The sequence below is a fragment of the Eschrichtius robustus genome, chromosome 7 (assembly GCF_028021215.1).
Source record: "Eschrichtius robustus isolate mEscRob2 chromosome 7, mEscRob2.pri, whole genome shotgun sequence".
NCBI lineage: Eukaryota > Metazoa > Chordata > Mammalia > Artiodactyla > Eschrichtiidae > Eschrichtius > Eschrichtius robustus.
In genome coordinates this window covers 9,134,065-9,156,983 of record NC_090830.1, presented here as the reverse complement: position 1 = coordinate 9,156,983, position 22,919 = coordinate 9,134,065, and the positions used below count along the sequence as shown (strand labels likewise).

At 41.0% G+C, this 22,919-nt stretch overlaps 1 protein-coding gene across 5 annotated transcripts in view; it reads left to right on the top strand.

Moving 5' to 3' along the window:
- MTR (5-methyltetrahydrofolate-homocysteine methyltransferase) overlaps window positions 1-22,919 on the top strand; it is a 130,367-nt gene that overhangs the window by 68,536 nt on the left and 38,912 nt on the right. For all 5 annotated transcript variants that reach the window (XR_011074468.1, XR_011074469.1, XM_068547549.1 and 2 more), the window contains 4 exons: window positions 481-581; window positions 13,273-13,340; window positions 13,922-14,042; window positions 21,762-21,843. Coding sequence is in view for 3 of the 5 variants with exons in the window: in XM_068547549.1 (XP_068403650.1) it covers window positions 481-581; window positions 13,273-13,340; window positions 13,922-14,042; window positions 21,762-21,843 (372 nt within the window). In the remaining 2 variants the exon portion in view is untranslated. The remainder of the gene's footprint in view (window positions 1-480; window positions 582-13,272; window positions 13,341-13,921; window positions 14,043-21,761; window positions 21,844-22,919) is intronic.

Sequence of the window (22,919 nt, the reverse complement as noted above, 5' to 3'; positions counted from 1 at the left end):
CTTTACTGCTAACAGCAAACGTTTATCAGGCAGGTTTTGGGGGTTAAGGATATGATCTTCAGCGATGGGACTGTTTTGTATTTGAACTTAAACTGTCCTTTGAGGTGATGGAATGTGTGATCTTGGTTGAAGCCCCCTGAGCTAACCAGCTGGACGGGCCTCCTCCGAGCTGCTGGGGCTTACAGCCTTCTTCTCACACAGCACGGGACTTGGCTTCTGGGTCCATCTTTTTTTTTTTGGCCGTGCCACGCAGCATGTGGGATCCTAGTTCCCCGACCAGGGATCAAACCCACACCCACTGCATTGGAAGCCTGGAGTCCTAACCACTGGACCACCAGGGAAGTCCCCCGGGTCCATCTTTGAGGTTGCCTTGGTTGTATTGAATTGCTTTCTGTGCCGACACCTGTCTGGCTTTAGAGAACTGGGTGATCTGCTCTGAAGTGACCACAGCGATGCTTAGCTGCTTGGCTTCCTCTCCAGGACCCTTACCAAGGTACCATTGTGCTGGCTACCGTTAAAGGCGACGTGCATGACATTGGCAAGAACATAGTTGGAGTAGTCCTTGGCTGCAATAATTTCAGGTGAGTTAAGACCCGTCGTTTTCACCCCCTTTCTTATTTAAAATAAAAGCATTAACAGGGTAATTCTTTACTGGGTGCGAAGGGTGGGGTAGGGCAGTAGATGTTAGAGGTTATTTTTAATTTCTTTTTCTTCACTGTGTTTTCAAATTTTCTACATTGAACATATCTTTTCAAATGAAGGAAGTTAGTAATTATTTAATGTTGTATGTTCAGTAAGGACAAAAAGAATGGAAAAAACTATTCAAGCAGGGTCAAAACAACAAGAGGCTTCTGGGGATTTGACCTCCGGCCAGAGGCTAGAACATCGGGTCCCACCCCATAGCCCATGACATTGAACATATTTCCCTTTTCCTCTCAATGAACTGCCAGATTTTTAGAGCCAAGATCTTGTTAAGACCTTGGCCAAATGGAGTTTTTTAAGAAGGCTTTGACTGTACCGTTCTTTTTGCTTTGCTTGGAACAGAACCAGGCATGCCTCCTGGTGTTGATGAAGCTAGTTTTTGAATGTTGTATACAAGTAAAATCCCTTTCTTATATCTTTCATTATAGTTGAATGATTATTCAGCACAAATTTATTTCTATGTGAGAGCTCATGACCCACAGTAAGAGCATGTTTTGCTCAGATTTCAACATATTCTTTGTAATGAAAAACCTAATATAACTAGTGTCTTCTCTGGTCCATGTCCAACCAACAGTCTCTTTGAGTCATGGACTTCTTTCCAATGTGCGTTTTTCTCTATAGAGAAGAGAGACTTGACTGCAGCTACAGCCGGGCCCCCTTGGAGTTGTCTTTGCCCACTGTCAGATAATAATTACCCTCTAAGCCCCCTGCCTACTCTCAAAATGTTTATCCATGTCTGCGTTCATTCAAGGCTAATTAAATGCAGCCAAGAACCACTCAGAAAGGCTGGAGATGGAGGAGCAGTGTCAGGGCGGCACCTTCTTCCCTCTGACTGTCTTCACAGGCACTTCCGTTTGGCTGCCTGTTCACTGTCAAAGACTTAGCATTCTCTCCTGGTCCTGGAAATGAGCAATATTGTTCTTGGAATATATTAATTTGTTTTTTAAGATAAAAATACTGGAGATACAGTGGAGGTTGTTGTAATGAGATTTTACCTATAGGATAAGTATTTGGACGAGGAATAAGTATTTGGATGAGGTATTTGCTTCCTAAAATCTCTGACATTTCTTCTGTTGTCTCATCTTTTCAAACCCTATGTTGTTGGTTTCTATTTGCATTCATCATAATTAGTTCAAATTCAGTTACGCTGATAAATGTTTATAGATCATCTACTACATACCATGCATTGTATCAGAGACACCAAAGTGATTTAGTTGACTTTTCTCCATTCAAGAACTTTACTGTTTATCAGGCTAAAAAGCCAGGAACATATTCAGTGGTGATAGTGGGACAAGAACTATTGAAAAGGCAATTTGTAGGCAAACTCTCTACAGCAATTCTTGAGATATCATTGTCATGTGTTTATCATTTTTTATTATGAAAAATGGACAAGTAGCTGAGAGAATCATACCAGGAATGTTTTTTCCTCCCGTTAAAACATTTTAAGGGACTTCCCTGGTGGCGCAGTGGTTGAGAATCTGCCTGCCAATGCAGGGGACACGGGTTTGATCCCTGGTCTGGAAAGATCCCACATGCCGCGGAGCAACTAAGACCATGCGCCACAACTACTGAACCTGTGCTCTAGAGCTGGCGAGCCACAACTGCTGAAACCCACACACCTAGAGCCCATGCTCCGCAACAAGAGAAGCCACTGCAATGAGAACCCTGCTCACCGCAACAAAGAGTAGCCCCCCCGCTCACCGCACCTAGAGAAAGCCCGCGTGCAGCAACGAAGACCCAAAGCAGTCAAAAAAAAAAAAGGCCAGGGAAAACTGTGGCATTTCTCCAGGGTGTTACTGGAGCCCATTGTCAACACTGAAGGCGGCTTATTAAACCTGAGGCTTTCCTCCAGCATACCCAGTTCCTCTGGCTTGTGCACTGGGGGCCACTTATCTGGAGTAACTGGAGAAACATCTTCTGATGAAATTTTATTCTTTTTGCAAAAAAAAAAAATAAGTTAATGTGCAAACTTTTTCTATCAGGTCAAACACCCCTTTGGGTCTTATGTCGTATAACACATAGACTCTTGGCACTGATGGGTTTAATGTTATGATGTCAGCTAGTAGACAGGTGCCCCTGATAGCTGCTTTATGTAGTTAAATGTATGCTTTTGCTCGGTATCCATGTTCCAGCTGATGCCTGGGTGAATCACCCAGCTAGTGAGTGAGTCTAGCAAACCATCCAGTACCAGATATTAATGCAACTTTCTCATTCCTGGTTCTTTGTCGTTGATGCAGTAAATCTCATGAAAAGACGTGTTCTCTGTGGGGGAAAAAAGAAGTAAAGAGGACTGAAAGTGACAGTTCTGTCTAGACAGAAAACACATTTTTTATGGGGATGATGCAATAGAATTTGCACATTTGAGAATTTAAATAGATCTGGGGATGTGTCCACCAAGAGTTTACTAAATACCTAACATTTGTTTTCTGCTTCACAATTTATATAGTGCTTTTATGTAACTGATTTTTCTTTTTCTTTGTTTTTTGGTATTCTTTTCCTGATTCCTTCCTTCCTTCCTCCCTCCCTCCTTCCCTCTCTTTCTTTCTTTCTTTTTGTTCATTCTTTCTTTTTATGGTTTTGATCCTGCTTTGCCTGCCTCAATTATTGTATTTCTCATTTTACACAGCTAGCAAGTGGCAGGCTGTACTCAGGGCTTCTGAATCCAAAAGTCGGGATTCTGTGTTATGTCAGTTTAGCTTCCAGTATTTATTCCAGTTATAAACAACTTTAACTGTAATGTATAATATTAATATTGTAGTTAAATTCCTCTGAAGAAATAATTTAGAATATTTAAAAACAATTTTGATCAGATATTTGATTACATGAAAGTTGATTTTAGATATACTCTTTAATAATAATTATATAAAAAGACAAATGTGGACTTTTCCCATTTAACAGATAATGCACACTGTTTAACTGGGTAAGAAAAAGTAGGATATATTAACAGAAATGGTAAAATTAGATATACATCTAGTACTTTAAAAAATATGGATCTGATGAAACAGATAATGAGGCATATTTTCATTTTAACCAGTGGTTCTTAATATAATTGTCTAGTATGGGTAAATAATACGCAATATATGGCTAAGAAGGGGACACTTTGAAACTGTATAATGTTAGAGCTTTCAGCTGAGTGAGGAAAATGACTGTATCTAAGTCAAGGGCGCACTAGAGACTTCTCCTAGCACCTCAACATGCTCTCTTTATAATTATTTGGAGGCTTTCAACTGTGTGTGTGTGTGTCTGTCTGTGTCTGTCTGTCGTTTTCCAGCTTAATTGAGATATAATTGACATATAACATTGTTTAAGGTGTAAAACGTGTTGATTTGATACACTTATATATTGCAGTATGATCACCACCATAGTGTTAGCTAACACCTCCATCACATCACATAATTACCATTTCTTGTTTGTGGTGAGCACATTAAGATCTATTTTCTGAACACTCTCAAGTATATCATAGAGTATTGTTAACTCCATTCACAGTTCTGTGCATTATATCCCTAGAACTTATTCATCTTCCAACTGGAAGTTTGTACCCTTGACCAGCATCTCCCCATTTCCCCACCCCTCAGCCCCTGGTAACACTGGTCCTACCCTCTGTTTCTATGAGTTCAGCTTTTTTAGATTCCCCCTGTAAGCATATCATACAGTATTTGTCTCTCTCTGACTTATTTCACTTAGCATAATGCCCTCATGGTCCATCCATGTCATAATGGCAGGATTTCCTTCTTTCTTATGGCTTCTTATGGTTCCATCATATGCATGTATCACTCCTGCTTTATCCATTTATCTGTTCTTAACCACAGCTTGGAAACCTTAGTTGGGGCTGCAGACTGGTACGGTACTCCCATCTAGTGGTGGTACATGTGAATTGCAGGATCAGAAGAAGCTGCCACCTTTAACTTCATTTCACATGACAGCAAATATGAGGCACCCTAAGTGGATGCAGATGCAAAGCTAGCTTTATATTCCATTTCAGTTCCTTCTGGAGAGTAAAAGGGGCTTTATATATTACAATATTTATTTTCTAAATTGTATGAATTCTTAAGTAGTATTGGATGCCTTTGCTAAGGCATTTAGTACAGCTTACATTTTTTTCTGTATTAGAAACCCAAATTAAATGCTTGCATTTACAGCTCTGTTATAAGCACTTTAGAAAGATGATTATAAAATACAAAATTTTCCATAACATCATTTTTATTTTCTTTAATCTCTCATGTGGCAAAATATAAGAATGTGTATAAGAGGCCTACAGACACGGGGTATAGCTCAGAGTGCAGAAGGGAAACCAAGGGAAAGCCAAGGGAGGTGGAGAGCTATTTGGGGGATGCAGGGAGTTGTAGTAAAGGGGAGAGAAAATGGGAAGAGATGGTGGGAAGAATGGCGGCCGCCACGGAAGGCAGGGATGGGATTGACCCAGGCTTCAGATCCTTTCCTTCAGCCAGGGTTCCCCAGGGCCAGTTGTTTGTGATTCTGGACCTTCATAGTACTAGTTTCTGCCTGGGTGGCCCTCTGTTTTCCTTCATCCAGCTAATACCTACGTATTTTTTCAAAATGCAGCTGGAATCACCCTCCTGGGGTGCTTCTAGTTGTTACCGAGATTAGATGGTCTCCCACAGCACACTGTAAATGCCTCCTCTGTGGCACTTGTCACACCATATCCTAATTCAGAATATGAATTAGAATTCATATTCTTTTTTTTTTTTTAATGTCTGAAACATTTATATTAACATATTTCCATACATATTTCCATACAAATACAAATATAAGGTTTTTAGAAATTTCATGTAATGTCTGAAACATTTATATTAACATATTTCCATACAAATAACCCAATGAAAGTTTAGTATTAGTTGTTTTGTTTGTTTGTTTTTTTATACTGCAGGTTCTTATTAGGCATCAATTTTATACACATCAGTGTATACATGTCAATCCCTATCGCCCAATTCAGCACACCACCATCCCCACCCCACCGCAGTTTTCCCCCCTTGGTGTCCATATGTCCATTCTCTACATCTGTGTCTCAACTTCTGCCCTGCAAACCGGCTCATCTGTACCATTTTTCTAGGTTCCACATACATGCATTAATATACGATATTTGTTTTTCTCTTTCTGACTTACTTCACTCTGTATGACAGTTTCTAGATCCATCCACGTCTCAACAAATGACTCAATTTCGTTCCCTTTTATGGCTGAGTAATATTCCATTGTATATATGTACCACAACTTCTTTATCCATTCGTCTGTTGATGGGCATTTAGGTTGCTTCCATGACCTGGCTATTGTAAATAGTGCTGCAATGAACATTGGGGTGCATGTGTCTCTTTGAATTATGGTTTTCTCTGGGTATATGCCCAGTAGTGGGATTGCTGGGTCATATGGTAATTCTATTTTTAGTTTTTTAAGGAACCTCCATATTGTTCTCCATAGTGGCTGTATCAATTTACATTCCCACCAACAGTGCAAGAGGTTTCCCTTTTCTCCACACCCTCTCCAGCATTTGTTGTTTGTAGATTTTCTGATGATGCCCATTCTAACAGGAGTGAGGTGATACCTCATTGTAGTTTTGATTTGCATTTCTCTAATAATTAGTGATGTTGAGCATCTTTTCATGTGCTTCGTGGCCGTCTGTATATCTTCTTTGGAGAAATGTCTATTTAGGTCTTCTGCCCATTTTTGGATTGGGGTGTTTGTTTCTTTAATATTGAGCTGAATGAGCTGCTTATATATTTTGGAGATTAATCCTTTGTCCGTTGATTCATTTGCAAATATTTTCTCCCATTCTGAGGGTTGTCTTTTCGTCTTGTTTATGGTTTCCTTTGCTGTGCAAAAGCTTTGAAGTTTCATTAGGTCCCACTTGTTTATTTTTGTTTTTATTTCCGTTACTCTAGGAGGTGGATCAAAAAAGATCTTGCTGTGATTTATGTCAAAGAGTGTTCTTCCTGTGTTTTCCTCTAAGAGTTCTATAGTGTCCAGTCTTATATTTAGGTCTCTAATCCATCTTGAGTTTATTTTTGTGTATGGTGTTAGGGAGTATTCTAATTTCATTCTTTTACATGTAGCTGTCCAGTTTTCCCAGCACCACTTATTGAAGAGACTGTCTTTTCTCCATTGTATATCTTTGCCTCCTTTGTCATAGATTAGTTGACCATAGGTGCGTGGGTTAATCTCTGGGCTTTCTATCTTGTTTCATTGATCTGTGTTTCTGTTTTTGTGCCAGTACCATATTGTCTTGATTACTGTAGCTTTGTAGTATAGTCTGAAGTCAGGGAGTCTGATTCCTCCAGCTCCGTTTTTTTCCCCTCAAGACTGCTTTGGCTATTCGGGGTCTTTTGTGTCTCCATACAAATTTTAAGATGATTTGTTCTAGCTCTGTAAAAAAATGCCATTGGTAATTTGATAGGGATTGCATTGAATCTGTAGATTGCTTTGGGTAGTATACTCATTTTCACAATGTTGATTCTTCCAATCCAAGAACATGGTATATCTCTCCATCTGTTGGTATCATCTTTAATTTCTTTCATCAGTGTCTTATAGTTTTCTGCATACAGGTCTTTTGTCTCCCTAGGTAGGTTTATTCCTAGGTATTTTATTCTTTTTGTTGCAATGGTAAATGGGAGTGTTTCCATAATTTCTCTTTCAGATTTTTCATCATTAGTGTATAGGAATGCAAGAGATTTCTGTGCATTCATTTTGTATCCTGCAACTTTACCATATTTATTAATTAGCTCTAGCAGTTTTCTGGTGGCAGTTTTAGGATTCTCTATGTATAGTATCATGTCATCCGCAAACAGTGATGGTTTTACTTCTTCTTTTCCAATTTGTATTCCTTTTATTTCTTTTTCTTCTCTGATTGCCGTGGCTAGGACTTCCAGAACTATGTTGAATAATAGTGGTGAGAGTGGACATCCTTGTCTCGTTCCTGATCTTAGAGGAAATGCTTTCAGTTTTTCACCATTGAGAATGATGTTTGCTGTGGGTTTGTCATATATGGCCTTTATTATGTTGAGGTAGGTTCCCTCTATGCCCACTTTCTGGAGAGTTTTTATCATAAATGGGTGTTGAATTTTGTCAAAAGCTTTTTCTGCATCTATTGAGATGATCATATGGTTTTTATTCTTCAATTTGTTAATATGGTGTATCACATTGATTGATTTGCGTATATTGAAGAATCCTTGCATCCCTGGGATAAATCCCACTTGATCGTGGTGTATGATCCTTTTAACGTGTTGTTGGATTCTGTTTGCTAGTATTTGTTGAGGATTTTTGCATCTATATTCATCAGTGATATTGGTCTGTAATTTTCTTTTTTTGTAGTGTCTTTGTCTGGTTTTGGTATCAGGGTGATGGTGGCCTCATAGAATGAGTTTGGGAGTGTTCCTTCTGCAATTTTTTGGAAGAGTTTGAGAAGGATAGGTGTTAGCTCTTCTCTAAATGTTTGATAGAATTCACCTGTGAAGCCATCTGGTCCTGGACTTTTGTTTGTTGGAAGATTTTTAATCACAGTTTCAATTTCATTACTTGTGATTGGTCTGTTCATATTTTCTGTTTCTTCCTGGTTCAGTCTTGGAAGGTTATACCTTTCTAAAAATTTGTCCATTTCTTCCAGGTTGTCCATTTTATTGGCATAAAGTTGCTTGTAGTAGTCTCTTAGGATGCTTTGTATTTCTGCGGTGTCTGTTGTAACTTCTCCTTTTTCATTTCTGATTTTATTGATTTGAGTCCTCTCCCTCTTTTTCTTGATGAGTCTGGCTAATGGCTTATCAATTTTGTTTATCTTCTCAAAGAACCAGCTTTTAGTTTTATTGATCTTTGCTATTGTTTTCTTTGTTTCTATTTCATTTATTTCTGCTCTGATCTTTATGATTTCTTTCCTTCTGCTAACTTTGGGTTTTGTTTGTTCTTCTTTCTCTAGTTTCTTTAGGTGTAAGGTTAGATTGTTTACTTGAGATTTTTCTTGTTTCTTTAGGTAGGCTTGTATAGCTATAAACTTCCCTCTTAGAACTGCTTTCGCTGCATCCCATAGGTTTTGGGTCGTTGTGTTTTCATTGTCATTTGTCTCTAGGTATTTTTTGATTTCCTGTTTGATTTCTTCAGTGATCTCTTGGTTATTTAGTAACATATTGTTTAGCCTCCATGTGTTTGTGTTTTTTACGTTTTTTTCCCTGTAATTCATTTCTAATCTCATAGCGTTGTGGTCAGAAAAGATGCTTGATATGATTTCAATTTTCTTAAATTTACTGAGGCTTGATTTGTGACCCAAGATGTGATCTATCCTGGAGAATGTTCCGTGTGCACTTGAGAAGAACGTGTAATCTGCTGTTTTTGGATGGAATGTCCTATATATATCAATTAAATCTATCTGGTCTATTGTGTCATTTAAAGCTTCTGTTTCCTTATTTATTTTCATTTTGGATGATCTGTCCATTGGTGTAAGTGAGGTGTTAAAGTCCCCCACTATTATTGTGTTACTGTCGATTTCCTCTTTTAGAGCTGTTAGCAGTTGCCTTATGTATTGAGGTGCTCCTGTGTTGGGTGCATATATATTTATAAGTGTTATATCTTCTTCTTGGATTGATCCCTTGATCATTATGTAGTGTCCTTCCTTGTCTCTTGTAACATTCTTTATTTTAAAGTCTATTTTATCTGATATGAGTATAGCTACTCCAGCTTTCTTTTGATTTCCATTTGCATGGAATATCTTTTTCCATCCCCTCACTTTCAGTCTGTATGTGTCCCTAGGTCTAAAGTGGGTCTCTTGTAGACAGCATATATATGGGTCTTGTTTTTGTGTCCATTCAGCCAGTCTATGTCTTTTGGTTGGGGCATTTAATCCATTCATGTTTAAGGTAATTATCGATATGTATGTTCCTATGACCATTTTCTTAATTGTTTTGGGTTTGTTTTTGTAGGTCCTTTTCTTCTCTTGTGTTTCCCACTTAGAGAAGTTCCTTTAGCATTTGTTGTAGAGCTGGTTTGGTGGTGCTGAATTCTCTTAGCTTTTGCTTGTCTGTAAAGCTTTTGATTTCTCCATCAAATCTAAATGAGATCCTTGCCGGGTAGAGTAATCTTGGTTGTAGGTTCTTCCCTTTCATCACTTTAAGTATATCATGCCACTCCCTTCTGGCTTGCAGAGTTTCTGCTGAGAAATCAGCTGTTAACCTTATGGGAGTTCCCTTGTATGTTATTTGTCGTTTTTCCCTTGCTGCTTTCAGTAATTTTTCTTTGTCTTTAATTTTTGCCACTTTGATTACTATGTGTCTCGGCGTGTTTCTCCTTGGGTTTTTCCTGTATGGGACTCTCTGCGCTTCCTGGACTTGGGTGGCTATTTCCTTTCCCATGTTAGGGAAGTTTTCGACTATAATCTCTTCAAATATTTTCTCTGGTCCTTTCTCTCTCTCTTCTCCTTCTGGGACCCCTATAATGCGAATGTTGTTGCGTTTAATGTTGTCCCAGAGGTCTCTTAGGCTGTCTTCATTTCTTTTCATTCTTTTTTCTTTAGTCTGTTCCGCAGCAGTGAATTCCACCATTCTGTCTTCCAGGTCACTTATCCGTTCTTCTGCCTCAGTTATTCTGCTATTGATTCCTTCTAGTGTAGTTTTCATTTCAGTTATTGTATTGGTCATCTCTGTTTGTTTGTTCTTTAATTCTTCTAGGTCTTTGTTAATCATTTCTTGCATCTTCTCAATCTTTGCCTCCATTCTTATTCCAAGGTCCTGGATCATCTTCACTATCATTAATTCTGAATTCTTTTTCTGGAAGGTTGCCTATCTCCACTTCATTTAGTTGTTTTTCTGGGGTTTTTTCTTGTTCCTTCATCTGGAACATAGCCCTCTGCCTTTTCATCTTGTCTATCTTTCTGTAACTGTCTAGAATTCATATTCTAATGAACTCACATGTGCTCAGAAACTGATTTCTCAACTCACACATGCTCAGAAACTGATCCCCTTCTTCTTGGGTGGGGCTGGGGACAACCCCAGGCCTAGATTAGCTGTCCCTGGTGGTGAGCAGCCTCCTTCCTGTATCCCAGTGCCATAAATACTACTTTCTATGCGTGGAAAACGTTGGGAAGTGCTCCTCTAAACAGTGATGTATTTGACTGTCTCCCAGCAAGACCTCTTAAGGCAGCCTAATATGTTGGAAGTTGAACTTGTACCCCAGACCCCTGGCTCACTGTTTCCAGACCTCTTCTTACCTGCCTGACTGCCGGTTGTTACTCTCTTGCTGATTTCTCCTTCTCTGTGCAACCCTTGAACAGGGGAGTGCTCCGAGGCTCAGCCCTGGGACCTCTTCTCTGTCTGTCCTCACTACCTAGGTTAGTGCTTCTCGGACTGTAATGTGCCTTCTGACCACCTGGGATCTTGATAAAAGTCAGATCGGGTTAAAGTGGGTCTGGTCAGAGAGTCTTAGATCATCTCATTCAGTCTCATGACTTTTTTTTTCTTGCTCCTCTCCCCTTTCATCTCCCCTCCCCTTCCCCTCCTCTCTCCCCGCCTTCCCTCCCCCCCTTTCTCCCCACCCTCCACCCGCTTTTGGCAATTTATTTTTCTACATCTTTTACACACAGTCTGAGGACTTTTTAACACCATCTAATATGCTGTCAAGTCCCAAGTTTTATCCCCAGCATGGATCTGTCACCTGGACTCCAGGCTTACCTATCCAGACGACTACCTAAGGGCTCCATTTGGATAGCTAAAGAAACAATATTTTGAAAATCGAACTAATCGCTGCCACTAAGATGCCCTCTACGGGGCTTCCCTGGTGGTGCAGTGGTTAAGAATCCGCCTGCCAGTGCAGGGGACACAGGTCCAGGAAGATCCCACATGCTGCGGAGCAACTAAGCCTGCGCTCTAGAGCCCGCAAACCACAACTACTGAGCCCGCTTGCCACAACTACTGAAGCCCGTGCGCCTAGAGCCCGTGCTCTGCAACAAGAGAAGCCACTGCAATGAGAAGCCCACGCACCGCAACAAAGAGTAGCCCCCGCTCGCCGCACCTAGAGAAAGCCCACACGCAACAATGAAGACCCAACGCGGCCAAAAATAAAAAATAAATAATAATAAAAATTAAAAAAAGAAAAAAAGATGCCCTCTTCTCCCTCTCTGACCTTACTCCCTACAGCTTTCTCCTTCCTCCATTTCTTTCCGGCCACAAGGTCTCCTTACTTTTCCTCAAACAAAAGCAAGCATCACACGATGTTCCTGAACGATACAGTGCCTAAAACAAGAAAAAGAATTGAGAGGAAGATGATTCTTGCCATCATACTGATGATTTTTAATTGAATTTTTAAAATATATGCAATGCTGAAAGCAGTCAGCTTTGAAATACATGCCTCTTTGTCTTGATATAAAAGCAATATGCTATTTTGCTTAGTTTTATAGGCTGTATTTAGTCACAGTTTAACAAATCCAGTTGCCAGACTGAGTGCAATGTGCTAAAAAAAAAAAAAAAAGGGTTCCACCTCGCCCCTGTTATAACCTGCAGTGCCCCATCATCAACACCTACAGCATTTGTTCTCTACCGGCTTAGTGCTAACAGACCTGAATAGAGTTAGCATTGATTTGAAATTGTGTACTTACTGAGGATTCCATATGTGCTAGTTTATTATTTTTTTTAATTTAAGTAATATGGCAACAAGCTAAAAAATCTAACAGTATGAAAAGCTGTATGAAATTATTATTTGTAATCATCCATCCAGTGTATATATTTGGATAAATGCATGAAGTAAAATATGAAACAAACCACAGAAAATGGGCCTTATGGTAGTGCTTCCATGTAGAGTTCCTGTGAGGGTTAAACAGGATTATTTATACAGAAGGCTTAGCATAGTGGAAACAACCCAGGTGTCCGTTGACAGATGGATGAATAAACACCATGTGGCACATTCATACAATGGAATATTATTCAGCCTTAAAAAGGAATGAAGTTCTGACACAGGCTACAACGTGGAGCAACCTTGAAGTCATTATGCTAAGTGATATAAGCCAGACACAAAAGGACAAATAATGTATGATTCCACTTGTATAAATATCCAGACTAGGCAAATTCATAGAGACAGAAAGTAGAGTAGAAGTTACCAGGGGTTGGGGCGGGCCGATCGGGGATTGTTGCTGAGGGATTACAGAGTTTCTTTTGGGGCGATGAAAGAGTTTTGAAAATAAATGCTGGTGATGATTGCATAACATTGCGACTGACTCTGATTAGTGATGCTGAATTGTACTTAGGTTAAAATGGCAAATTATGTGTTATATATATTTTACCAGAGCTTAGGAAATAATAGTGTCCTCTACCAAAAATTATTGAATTGTCTACTTTAAATAGGTGGATTAGATGCTCTGTGGATTAAGTCGGCAAAGGTGTTTAAAAAAGCTCAGCATAGTCCCTGACCCATGGTCAGTTCCTAATAAATGGCAGTCGTCGTTGAGTTGGTGGCTGATATTTAGTGAGCTTTTCAGTGTGATTCCAGTTTACGTTAGAGCAGTATTTAATGGCTAAATAAAAATGTTCGTTTAGCTTTTTCGCCAGTGGGTTCTCATTAATTTTCTCACATCTCATTTCTGTGCCCCAGAGTTATTGACTTAGGAGTCATGACTCCATGTGACAAGATACTGAAAGCTGCTCTCGACCACAAAGCAGGTACTGTGCAGCCGTGTTCCTGGGCATTTCAGTAAATATCATTTCCTCCCAATGTCTGTCTATCGGTGAATAGTCATGTCCCAGCCCATGTGGGATGGTGGGACATTCAGACATTCAAGTGCCAGCTCTGCCTCGGGGTGCTGTCATTGCTGTTTATAATGGAGGTCGAAGGGGTGACTAGGTAACCGTGAAACTCCTTTCTAGCTATGAGGAAGGGGAATGGGGACAGGCTTCTTAAAAGAGAACAGTTTTATTAGATTTTTTTCCTCTGTGTGTAGTTGCTTTTATGTTTCTTCTGACACTGTGACATGTTGAGTCTGGGAAATCATGAACTTACAATTGCCTGGCTTCCCGAAACTGTGGCAAGCATATTATTGCAACTTGAAGTTGCAAATCATATTTACTCCTGAAAGCAAACAATACATTGAAAACCCCCAGTCAGAAAAGAAGCCTCAGAATTAGAAATTAGGAATTTATCTTCTGTCTTGTGGTCTTTATTACAAAGTTTTGAAAATGGGTCTTCATACTTTTCCTCTCATCCTCCTTCTCACTGTCCTTTTTTCTCTTTTTTTAAATAATAGATATAATTGGCCTGTCAGGACTAATCACTCCTTCCCTGGATGAAATGATTTTCGTTGCTAAGGAAATGGAGAGATTAGCTATAAAGATTCCGTTGTTGATTGGAGGAGCTACCACTTCGAGGTAAGTCATGCTAATGAGCTTTGTGCTTCCCTTAAATTCTCTTAAATGCCAGTGTTTATAAACAGTGATAAAACCTGACTTTTTTTCTTATGCATAGTGCATTGGCTCCCTATCATATAAATACATGAACTTTCCAGCCTTCACACCACGAGAGCCAGAATCATTTGGGGGCCTGCTGCAGGAAACTCCTCTGTCATCTACCCGCCTCTCCCTGTTTTTGGATTCCTTTGGCCTGCAGTCCTCTTTTCCTTCATCTTCTCACCTCCCAGTCAGTTCCTGAGACTTCTAACGAACACTTATCCTCTTGAAATCAAACTGAGTGGAGAAGCTGTGTTTTTTGGCACAAAAACACTGCTTGAACTTTAACCCACTCTCTGTCTTGAAGCGGGTGTCTGACTGAATAATTACAGGTTCTCTTGAAGAAACTCCGACCTTGTAATAGTTGAGATAGAAAGCTGACCTAGAGAGAATGAATCAGAGGATCACTTTGGGAAGTTGTTTCTGAAAGAGAGACCTTTGGGTCAAATAATTTAAAGAAGAGAAAGTTCAAATTTGGTCACATGATTATTATTCAGTTTGTCGGATTTCTCCTGGGGTCACGATCATAATGATATTTGGTGAGAGGTATGTTAATTATGGGTATTAGACTTTTTAAAAAATTTTTATTTTATATTGGAGTGTAGTTGATTAACAATGTTGTGTTAGTTTCAGGTGTACAGCAGAGTGATTTAATTGTACATACACGTAGATCCATTCTTTTTCAAATTCTTTTCCCATTTAGGTTGTTACATAATGTTGAGCAGAGTTCCATGGATATTAGACTTCTTATGACACATTCCTTATGCCCCATGTAGTTCACTTTGGCAGGGAGCAGTGCCCAGGAGGAGCACTGACCTTGATGGTCGCATAAGCATGCAGTTTACCTTTCTGATACAAAATACTGTAGATGCGGGACAAAGCTATTCCAGAGTTCCTTTCACTCTGGAAACAACTGTATGTTAAGCCATTTGTATTAGGGATCTCCACAGAAACAGGATCAGTAAGGGGTGTGTGTGTGCGTGCATGTGTGTGTGTGTGTGTGTGTCCATACAGGGGGTGTGGGGGGAGGGAGGGAGAGTGATTGATTTTAAGGAACTGGCTTATGCGATATGGGGGCAGGTACGTCTGAAATCTGCAGGGAACGTGGGCAGACTGGAGGCCAGGCAAGAGTTGCTATTGCATCTTGAGTCCAAAGGCGGTCTGGAGTCAGAAGGCCTTCTTCCTCTGGGGACTGCAGTCTTTTCTCTTAAGGTCTTTAATTGATTGGATGAGGCTCACCCACACGGAGGACAATCTGCTTTACTCAGAGCCTACTGATTTAAATGTTAATCATATCTAAAAAATACCTTCACAGAAATATCTAGATTGTTGTTTGACCAAAAACTGGGTACCATGGCCTACCCAAATTGGCACATAAAATTGACCATCCTTCCGTTTATAACCTGAATGGACCATGTTCATGAGTAGTCAGGGTTCTATGTCATGTATCCAGTAATTGCTTTTCATACTTGAAGGACTCAGTAGTGTGGCTATTGTTGCTCACATTAGAAAACTCGGTTTGCTTCTCCATGAAGGACTTACCCACTAGGATACTGACAGATCGTTCTCCAGGGATTTGACCAACCATCGATAACTGAGGTTTCAATGAGCGTGGTTGTGGGTAATTGATGATTATAGTGTGAATGTTCATTAGCTTAGCAAAGAGAATGGTAAGGGAATCTACAGATTATTGTCAAAATGAAAGACCTTTTAAAATCATGGTTGTAAAAGAGGATAAATAAATATTTAAATGAAAAGATGTAATGAAATGCATTATGAGTTATGTAAATGTGATGCTGGTTTCCAAATAAGAACCACTTTATGTGGACACTGCACTCGGGAGTTCAATACCAGGAAACCACATATTGCTACTTGTGCAAGTTGGAATGTTACCAATAGTTAATTCTACTATATCTCTTACCAAGTGAGAGCCACCAGATTAAAGAGGTTTCTTAAAAAATAACCGGAAGTAACATGACTAGCCTCTCAGGATACATCATTGGCAAACTTAGCCATAAAGGACTCTTATGGCTATGACTCTATACCAGTTATAACCTGGTATATCAAGTTAAAATTAATCAGATCAGAAATCACCCACAGTCTTAGTGCTATTGTAGAATATCTGTTCTCATCGTCTGGGAAACTGAATGTGTTCCTCCAAGGAGACAGAAATCTGGATCCCATGACCTCCCAAGGTCTCTTTAACTCTCTGATGTTTTGTTTCTCGATGAGCTTTTCTGGTTCTGTTCTCTTCCATGCCTGTTGCAGTTTCTGAAAAATTATTTAGAAAATAAAAGCCAGTAGTGGTGCTTCCAGGTAACCATCCCCTTCTCCATTGTAGTGCAAGAGCAGCCTTTGAAAAACAGATTCTCGTGCAGCCTCCAGGAATGTCAGTGTAAAATTCCCCCTTCTGCCTTCATTTTAAAGTGGTGACGGTGGGTGAGGTCTCAGACCTGGAGGCTTGCTTCGTCAAGCCCTCTTATTTAAGTAAGCACTTTTGCTAAGTATAGCACTCACGTAGAAAAGTACACAAGTCACAGGTAAACAACTTGATGAATTTTTACAAAAATGAAACCACCCATGTAATAACCCCCAGATCAAGAAATAGAACATTAATGACACTCTGGGAACTTCACTGGATCCCCCGACCTAGTCATTCTATCTTCTATCACCACAGTTTGGTTTTGTCTGCTGAAATTTCAACTTTGTGTAAGTGGAATCCTACTGTATATATTCATTCTTCTGTGTCCCTCTCAACATTATGTCTTTAAGGCCTAAACTCATTATTACAGTACTGTTTTTGTTTTTGTTTTTTTTCCCATTGTGGTATAATATTGCATTGTATTGTGCCCTCTGGCTTATTTATCCATGCTAGTGTTGGTGGACATTTGGGTTTTTCCAGTTTGGGGCTATTACACGGAATGCTGCTATGTATGTATTTCTGCCCTGAAGCAGACTTGCTGGGTCACAGAATATGCATATGGTCATCGGCATTAGATATTTATTCCAAAGTGATTGTATTAATTTATACTCCCACCGGCAATTATGAGATTTCCAGTTATTCCACACCCTTTTCAGTTTTATCCATTTTAGTGTGTGTGTAACAGTATCTTGCTAAGGTCGTCATTTGTATTTCTCTACTGACTAATGATGTTGAGTACCTTTTCATGTGTATATTGACCACTTGGATATGCTTTTTTAATTTTTTTTTTAATTAGGTATTCTGCCTTTTTTTTTCTTTTACTGATTTGTATGCATTCTTTATTTATATTAGAGACAAGACTCTTTGTCAGAAATATATATTGCAAATAGAGTCTTCCAATATGGCTTACCTTTTGCTGTCTTAGTGGTATTTTGGGTAACAAAAGTTCTTCATTTTCATGAAGTCGGATTTATTGATCTCTTTATGGTTAGTGCTTTTCGCATCTGTATAAGAAGCCTCCTACCCTGGGAGAATCAGCTTTGCTAGAAAGCATTCGGGAGTTTGAATGTCTCAGAAGTCATCTGAGAACGCTTATCGTCACCTCCTACAGACCTATGGAGGGCTCAGCAGAGGCCCAGTTCTTTCCTTTGCTGTTTTTGAGCAAATGGAGGCTCAGGACTTCCAAATTCTCATGAAAGCAGATCTGTGAGGGGAATAGCAGCATGGCTTTTCCAAACCTCAGGGGCCTGCGGTAGGTAGCATGAGAGAATTAGAACTGTACCCCCAAGACACGAAATGAGGCTTGAGGATGGATCCTTGGAGAGGCTGAAAGGGTTATACAGATTTGGGGTCATATGTGGGTAGAAATCTGCTTGGAATGGCCCTTTTTAACCTGTAGCTATAAGAGACTAGAAAACTGAATATTCTCCTGTCTGTAATACAGATGGTTTTGTATCACAAACGAGAAATGACTTTAATGGAAATCTGGCCCTTTTAGCTACAGAACTTCTCAGGGGCACAAGTCTGCCAGTTAGCTCTCAATTTTTAACTGGTTTAAAGCCAATAACTGCAAAATGTCTTTTTCAATTATGTTTTGTGTAGTTTAACTTGGAGAATTCAACAGGAAGTCACATTGCTCAAAGGTGGAGGTAATTTTCTGAGTTTTCTGTTTTTTTTTTTAAACTGCTATGAAGTAAGGTGCTGAATTACATAACTGATAATATTTTCCTTTGTATAGGATTTCAAGGAATGAATTTTACATGCTAATCTCACTCCTGATTCCATCTTTCTTTTTTTTTTTAATAAATTTTTAAATTTAATTTATTTATTATTTTTGGCTGCGTTGGGTCTTCGTTGCTGCGTGCGGGCTTTCTCTAGTTGCAGCGAGCGGGGGCTACTCTTCGTTGCGGTGCGTGGGCTTCTCATTGCAGTGGCTTCTCTTGTTGTGGAGCACAGGCTCTAGGCGTGCGGGCTTCAGTAGTTATGGCTCGCAGGCTTCAGTAGTTGTGGCTTGTGGGCTCTAGAGTGCAGGCTCAGTAGTTGTGGCACACGGGCTTAGTTGCTCTGTGGCATGTGGGATCTTCCCGGACCAGGACTCGAACCCGTGTCCCCTGCATTGGCAGGCAGATTCTTAACCACTGCGCCACCAGGGAAACCCTCCTGATTCCATCTTAATTTTCCCATCCTTATTTCCCATTTTCTCTCATTTTTTCTCATCAAATTTTAAGTTTTGGTTTTGCTGCATTTATGTAAAACACTAGTTCTGAGATAGGGTATGACATGAAATAAGTGCTTGGAGTGCTTTTTCTTTTTCAGAGTGTTAAAAAAGATCTTCTAAGGCTAACATGATCATGCCTATTTGGCAAGTGTGGGAGGTGACTAATTAAATCCTAAATGTTGACTAGTGACTTAGCAGAGATGGATTTGGGATTCAGCCTCAGCATTTAGCCCTTTGCCCTAGGTACATAGGAAGGGGAGGAGAGATTCCACTGTTTTGCATCTTTTCAGACTTCAGAAAGAAATCTTTCAGCTGGAGAAGTTCATGTAAATGGAAGCTTAGAAAAAAGTGGAATCAATGTCAAACTGGAAGCACTTTTTTTTTTTTTTAAGTAATGATGAGGTATTTTGTTTGTTTATTTTGGCTGCACTGCGCAGCATGGGGGGTCTTAGTTCCCCGACCAGGGATGGAACCCTCACCCTCTGCAGTGGAAGCGTGGAGTCTTAACCACTGGACTGCCAGGGAAGTCCCCGGAAGCACTCTTTGATAGCTGGGCAAGCTCAAATTTCATGCCTGTGCTCATCCAGCTTGGACAGTGTTTGTGTTGGAAAGGAGCACTTTGATTTGTTTTGTTTTGTCTTTTTCAATCATGAAATCCATCCATTTCTTCTCAGTTCCCTTTTCCAGAGGTTCATCGAAGAGAGAATGGCCAGAATTACACTGAGAACCCTTGGATACTTAATAAATACCAATTATATTGATTTAAACATTTTAAATTTTACTGGCTGTCTTTAAAAGAAATGTCACTGAAGTTACATCAGGCTTACAACATTGTTTCCTGTGGGAACTTCATGCAGAAGAAAGACTGAGGTATATTTGTGTGTCTCAAGTTGCTAAGGAAGCATCTGAGGAAGAGGACGCATACAGAGTCTAACTTGTGTTTTGAAACTGGAAGCAACTTCTTCTTTATAACTTTTCCTACTGTTTGAAAATCTTCACCCCCTCATAGACTACCCAAGGTATCTTCAGAATCTTTGGCCCCCAAGCACACAGTAGGCACAAAACGGGTCCTGAGGAGGCAGTGGTGTCCGTTAGGCGGCTCCAGGGCCGAGATGCAGCTCCCCCTGCTGGTGGGCCTCCCAGTCCAGAAGGCATCTCCTGTGCTAACTGGCCTAGGCCTCAACTTCCATCTCACAGCCCAGTTCTGGTGGATTATGGCTTTCGTCCTTTGCTTCCTGTTTATGCACAGAAATATGCTTAGAAAGGGGACAGGTGAAATGTTAGAGGTCTTGTCTGTCTCATTATGAATAAGTCTTTACAGCCTTCCCTTAGAAGCCTCTTATAAACACACTCACACAAATAATGCACCTTTAATATTCTCTTGGTTTTTAAAAATTACCTCAGTAATACACACTTATTAGAACATGTCAAACAATTCAGAGGAATGGAAAGTAAAATTTAGTCTCTCCCTTCCCACTTTCAGTCCCAGTTCTAACCTCCGTATAACCAGTGCTGACTCTTTGATGTCTGTCTCTCCGTGTTTCCTAAATATACAGACACTTACATGCAAGTTGGTTGGTTGGGGCAGGTTGAGGGTGGTAGTGTTTTGTGTTTTGTTTTTGGCTGCATTGGGTCTTCGTTGCTGCGTGCAGACTTACCCTACTTGTGGCGAGCGGGGGCTACTCTTCATTGTGGTGCGCAGGCTTCTCACTGTGGTGGCTTCTCTTGTTGCGGAGCACGGGCTCTTGGTGTGCGGGCTTCAGTAGTTGTGGCACGTGGGCTCAGTTTTTGTGGCGCATGGGCTTGGTTGCTCCACAACATTTGGGATCTTCCCGGACCAGGGCTCGAATCCGTGTCCCCTGCATTGGCAGGCAGATTCTTAACCACTGTGCCACCAGGGAAGCCCTGTTTTGTTTCTTTTTTAAATAAAATTGTATTAAACATACTGTTTTGCTACTTTGGTTTTTCCTCATAAAGTAGCATATTCTGGACATCTTTCCAAATGAAAATACATTTTAGTTGAGGGGAAAGAATATGAAAGGATCTGACTTGGGGAAAGCTGCTGCTACTTTAAGGGGGAAGGAAAGAGGAGAAAAGACTGGAAACACTGCCCATATTGTGGAAACTACCGTTGTCATGCTTTTTTGTGGAATTGTGGCAAAGTCCACACTTCTGTCCCAGCTTCAGGGTACTGGTTTAACTACAGTAGGGGAGGGTGTATACATTTTCAGTTCTCACTTTAATATGTTATGTTCCGTAATGAAATAGCAGATGTGTAGCCTATGCTATTGCTATAAACATTCAGCAGTCAGAGGGCAATTTTGCGGTAAAATTAGGTAATTTTAAGGATTAAAGGGTGTTTCTTCCTCAGAACTGACATTTTCAAGTTTGGCAAAAGGGATTTTGGGCTGAGCCAGTGTTAGGATAAGATATTGTTGCTTTGGCCTCTCTGTGTTACTTTGTGTTGAATTTATTTACGGTTCGAGGTTCCTTCCTACAAGTACCAGGTGGGCTTGGGGTGGAGAAGTGTTGGTGTCTTCCGGGGGCAGGGAGCAGCAGCTGGGGAGTGGCGCCCCGTGGCCCCTGTCAGTGTCTGGCACTCCAGGGGTCCTGGCTGGTGGCCCAGCTCGTCTGCAGGAAGAAACTCCCCTTGACCTTTATGACAACAAAGTGCTGTTGCCTGGGCCGGTTGGCTCCCTTAGTTCAGAAAGGCTGCTAGTACAGAGAGCTGAGGACACCATCCTTCTCATTTTCTCCTAGGCTTCTTTGTAGTCTGGGCCAAAAATCCATGCCTTTTCCCCTTGGCTTGCCCCTCTTAGGGTGGGGAGAAAGTCATTCTCATTTTCCAAGGGAAATTTGGAGTTCAATATTTATAAGTACCTTAAAATCTTTCTCTGAAAAGCACTGTAAGAGCACATTATCTCTAATGGTTCTGCACAAGACTTGTGGAGGAACTGTCAGGCCTGACGGATGTGTTTTTCTCCCTGACGCCTCTTTTCAGAACCCACACAGCAGTTAAAATAGCCCCAAGATACAGCGCGCCTGTGATCCACGTCCTGGACGCGTCTAAGAGCGTGGTGGTGGTAAGTGTGGGCCTCGCGTTGTTTCAGAGCTGCTGTGAAGGGGCAACAGAGAGCGCCGAGAGTTAATCGAAGGTGCTGTGAAGTGGAAACAGAGAGCTCTTAGAGGTAGAGCTTCTGTGAAGGGGCAACAGAGAGCGCTGAGTGTTAGTCACAGCTGCCGTGAAGGGGCAACAGAGCGCAGAGACTAAGAGCTGCTGTGAAGGGGCAACAGAGAGCGCTGAGATTCAGAGCTGCTGTGAATGGGAGACGGAGAGGGTGTGAGTTGGTCAGAGCTGCTGTGAAGGGGCAACAGGGAGCGCTGAGAGTTAGAGCTGCTGGGAATGGGCAACACAAAGCGCTGAGGGTTAGAGCTTCTCTGATCGGGCAACAGAGAACGCAGAAAGTTAGTTAGAGCTGCTGTGATTGGGCAACTGAGAGCGCTGAGAGTTAGAGCTGCTGTGAAGGGGCCACTGAGAGCGCTGAGAGTTAGAACTGCGTTGAAGAGGCAACAAAGAGCGCTGAGAGTTAATTGAAGGTGCTGTGAAGTGGAAACAGAGAGCTCTTAGAGGTAGAGCTGTGGTGAAGGGGCAACAGAGAGCGCTGAGTGTTAGAGCTTCTCTGATTGGGCAACAGAGAACGCTGAGAGTTAGAGCTGCTGTGATTGGGCAACTGAGAGCGCTGAGCATTAGAGCTCCTGTTAAAGGGCAACAGAGAGCCCTGAGAGTTAGAGCTGCAGTGAAGGGGTAACAGAGAGAGCTGAGATTCAGAGCTGCTGTGAATGGGAGACGGAGCGGGTGTGAGTTAGTCAGAGCTGCTGTGAAGGGGCAACACGGAGCGCTGAGAGTTAGAGCTGCAGTGAAGGGGCAACAGGGAGCGCTGAGAATTTGTCGAAAATGCTGTGAAGGGGCAACAGAGAGCGCTGAGAGATAGTCAGAGGTGCTGTGAAGGGGCAACAGAGAGCTCTTAGACGTAGAGCTTCTGTGAAGGGGTAACAGAAAGCGCTGAGTGTTAGAGCTTCTCTGATTGGGCAACAGAGAACGCTGAGAGTTAGAGCTGCTGTGATTGGGCAACTGAGAGTGCTGAGCATTAGAGCTGTG